Source organism: Naegleria gruberi, assembly GCF_000004985.1.
Source record: "Naegleria gruberi genomic scaffold NAEGRscaffold_627, whole genome shotgun sequence".
NCBI classification, from domain to species: Eukaryota; Heterolobosea; class Eutetramitea; order Acrasida; family Naegleriidae; genus Naegleria; species Naegleria gruberi.
In genome coordinates, this window is record NW_003162928.1 from 1 (window position 1) to 2,862 (window position 2,862).

General features: G+C 31.3%; 1 protein-coding gene across 1 annotated transcript; it reads right to left on the reverse strand.

Annotated features, from left to right (window-relative positions):
- Window positions 1–3: 3 nt before the first annotated feature.
- Window positions 4–915, reverse strand: NAEGRDRAFT_54917 (uncharacterized protein; the record flags this gene model as incomplete). The annotated part of the gene is made up of 1 exon (XM_002668131.1): window positions 4–915. One exon carries the CDS (start codon window positions 913–915, stop codon window positions 4–6), a length of 912 nt encoding a protein of 303 aa, XP_002668177.1.
- Window positions 916–2,862: the final 1,947 nt, after the last annotated feature.

Below are 2,862 nucleotides of genomic sequence, written 5' to 3' on the forward strand. Positions count from 1 at the left end.
TCATCAGCACAAACCATCAGGTCTGTTAATTGAACAAATGCCAACGAATCCTCTGTTGATTTCTTTTTGATTTTCTCTGTGTTGAGTCAAGAGCTTTTCATTATTGAAACAAATTCTCAACCCATTACCGAATCTCAATACTCTTTCGTGGAGTTGAGCATATGTAAACCAACGATACTTGTTCTCATATTGATCCTTGGCAATTTTTCTTCTATAACCCAAACAAGGTCTATCAGCATAGGCCAATAGAGCATTATTGAGAGTTTCAGCAACGTAGGAACCTTTGGTGAGCCAATGCAAATGAGCAGGATGTTTCGAATTTTTCACCAAGAAAACATCATGAATAGGAATTGGTTTACGCTGGGCAATAGTTTCTCTTGCTTTAATCTTCCACTCCTCCACACTCTTCTTCTCCCATTCCTCCATTGAAATATTAAAATCCTCAAATTTATCACTCTCCAAACAGTGCATCTTTGGTACATTGGTTTTGAGTTTTGCCTTTGAAATCATACAAACATCCTCATGTCTATCTCTATAGTATCCTTCATAAATATAAAATCTGACACCAATCTTCTTCTGATACTCTTCTCCATTCTCACTCAGAGCCACTTGCAAATCGAGTGGCACAGAAGGATCAAATTTCTGTGGTTCAAATCGAAGAGCAGCCAAGAAGGCAGTCGGAACAAAACCAATATGCTTCTCATTACGTGGAATATCATGATCATAGACTCGACATCCATTTCGATGAACATCACGAATATCCACTTTTTGAACCAATGCCCAACCCAAACCAGTTTCATACTCACGAAGGAGAATCATCAGATCACCAACTTTGAGTGATATCAAACCTTCAGAATTATTTGGCTCCACTTCATAGTCAGAAACCGAGATGGCATATTTAGGGAATTTGAACATTTTTTTTAATTGTTTCTTGAGATTTAATCAATTGATTGATTGGTTGGGTGTGTACTGGATAAATAGTGCAGGTAACACACAAGGATAAAGTTCATAGTACAGACTGTTAGCCTTTTAAAACAACAACAACTATATTATTTAATTTATTAGAGAAGAACATGTTTACTTCCGAATTCATGACCAAATTTCAAACATTATGGAATCAAGATGAAACGATTCATTCTTACTGTTTTAGTCTTGATTACTGACAAGCAACTCTGTGTAAATGCAACATTTAAACCATTGGCCTTATTATATAAAAACAAACTTACTGTATTTTCTACCTTCTTGTTATATGAATTTTCACTCCTTGCCTTTTCATTCTTTGGTAAGAAATTGGGATCTAAATATTCATTTATTCCAATGGTTGGCATTTTCAGGGGGAGACGAAGATCGAAAAAATGATGTTCTGGATGAAGAGGTTGGTTAATATCAATACAACAAGGTTACTTACTATCGATTAAAATTTCAAAGCCTTGAAAAAGTTCATTCGAGTGAAATTCAATACAATGAATATATTGATGATTGTTAGATTCATTAAGGTGAATCATGGTTGTTTGTTTTTTTTGTATGAGTGGAAGAAACTCTGTTGAGCGCTTCTACTATTTATTCGATTTTAATTGTGTTCATGTTGTTCACAAATAGAAGGTTTGTTGTGTGTACAATGTAAACAAATCGTACATCCTTATCCAAATGAGTATGTAGTCACTCAAAAATGGAGACTGTGAAAGAACCAATTGATCAATTTCTGATTTGGTGATAATTACGAGTGAACAATAATTTTCAAAGGCTTGTTCAAAAAATTTGAAATAATTTGATGAACATGAGCATTAAATTGGATTCCTCTATTAATTTCTAATCAAGAGGTTATCTTATATTGTTGTGGTGATGAAATTGATGGAAAAATCAAATGCTGAAGTGAAGTTTTTGTGGCGGCCACAGATTGTATTTGTTCAATTATTGGTGTTCATCATTCATTCCGTTCTAACAGAGTGAGTGGACTTGTTGCCAATTTAAAATTATATCAAATCACAAATCCCTTTCCAAATCAAATCATTCGATTCTATTTTGGCGAAAGTGAGAGAACTTACGAATCTATTGAATCAATCAGTTAATATGGTGAAAAATAAACTCTGATGTTGAAGAAACAAGGCTTGTTAAAAAAATATTTTGAATTGAATTTTCTCAATAATTTGTTGAACATGAGTATTAAATCTTGGTCTCATTAGATTCCTTAATTCATTTCCAATCGAGTGGTTATCTTACATTGTTGTGGTGATGAAATATCGACATTCTATTGTATTATAAAGGGTGGAGTAAATAATCAAGTGAATTACATGCTTTCCTTTTTAGAAAACATACAATCAGATGACGAAGAAGATTCTGATTAATTTTATTTATATTGTATTATACTATTTGTCTAAATAAAATCTATTTAAAATACTGTATTTTAATTTTTTTTAAAATTAATAAAATTTGAATAGTGCCAGAACTACACTTCTTACTTCGGCAACATCAATAAACAGCAATACAACATTGATTTAATTAAAATGGATTTTATTTAACATAATGATAAATACTATTAAAATATATAAATTAATATTATATACATTGATTTAATTTTGTTAAAAATTAAATCCAAAATATTATTTTTAGAAGAATTATTATTAAATTGTAATTCTTTTTTAATTCTACTTTCAAATAATTGTTCTAATTGATTAATTCTATTTTCTGTAGATAATTCCATGGTTACAATGGGTTTTATGGAGATAGTTGCGAGTCCACTATTGTCATTCCATTGAATTATACTTGTTTTGGTGTGAATTTCAATGATTCCAGTGTTTGCTCTGGATTTGGAAACTGTATTTCCACTGATAATTGTACTTGTAGTGTTGGTTACTCTGGAAG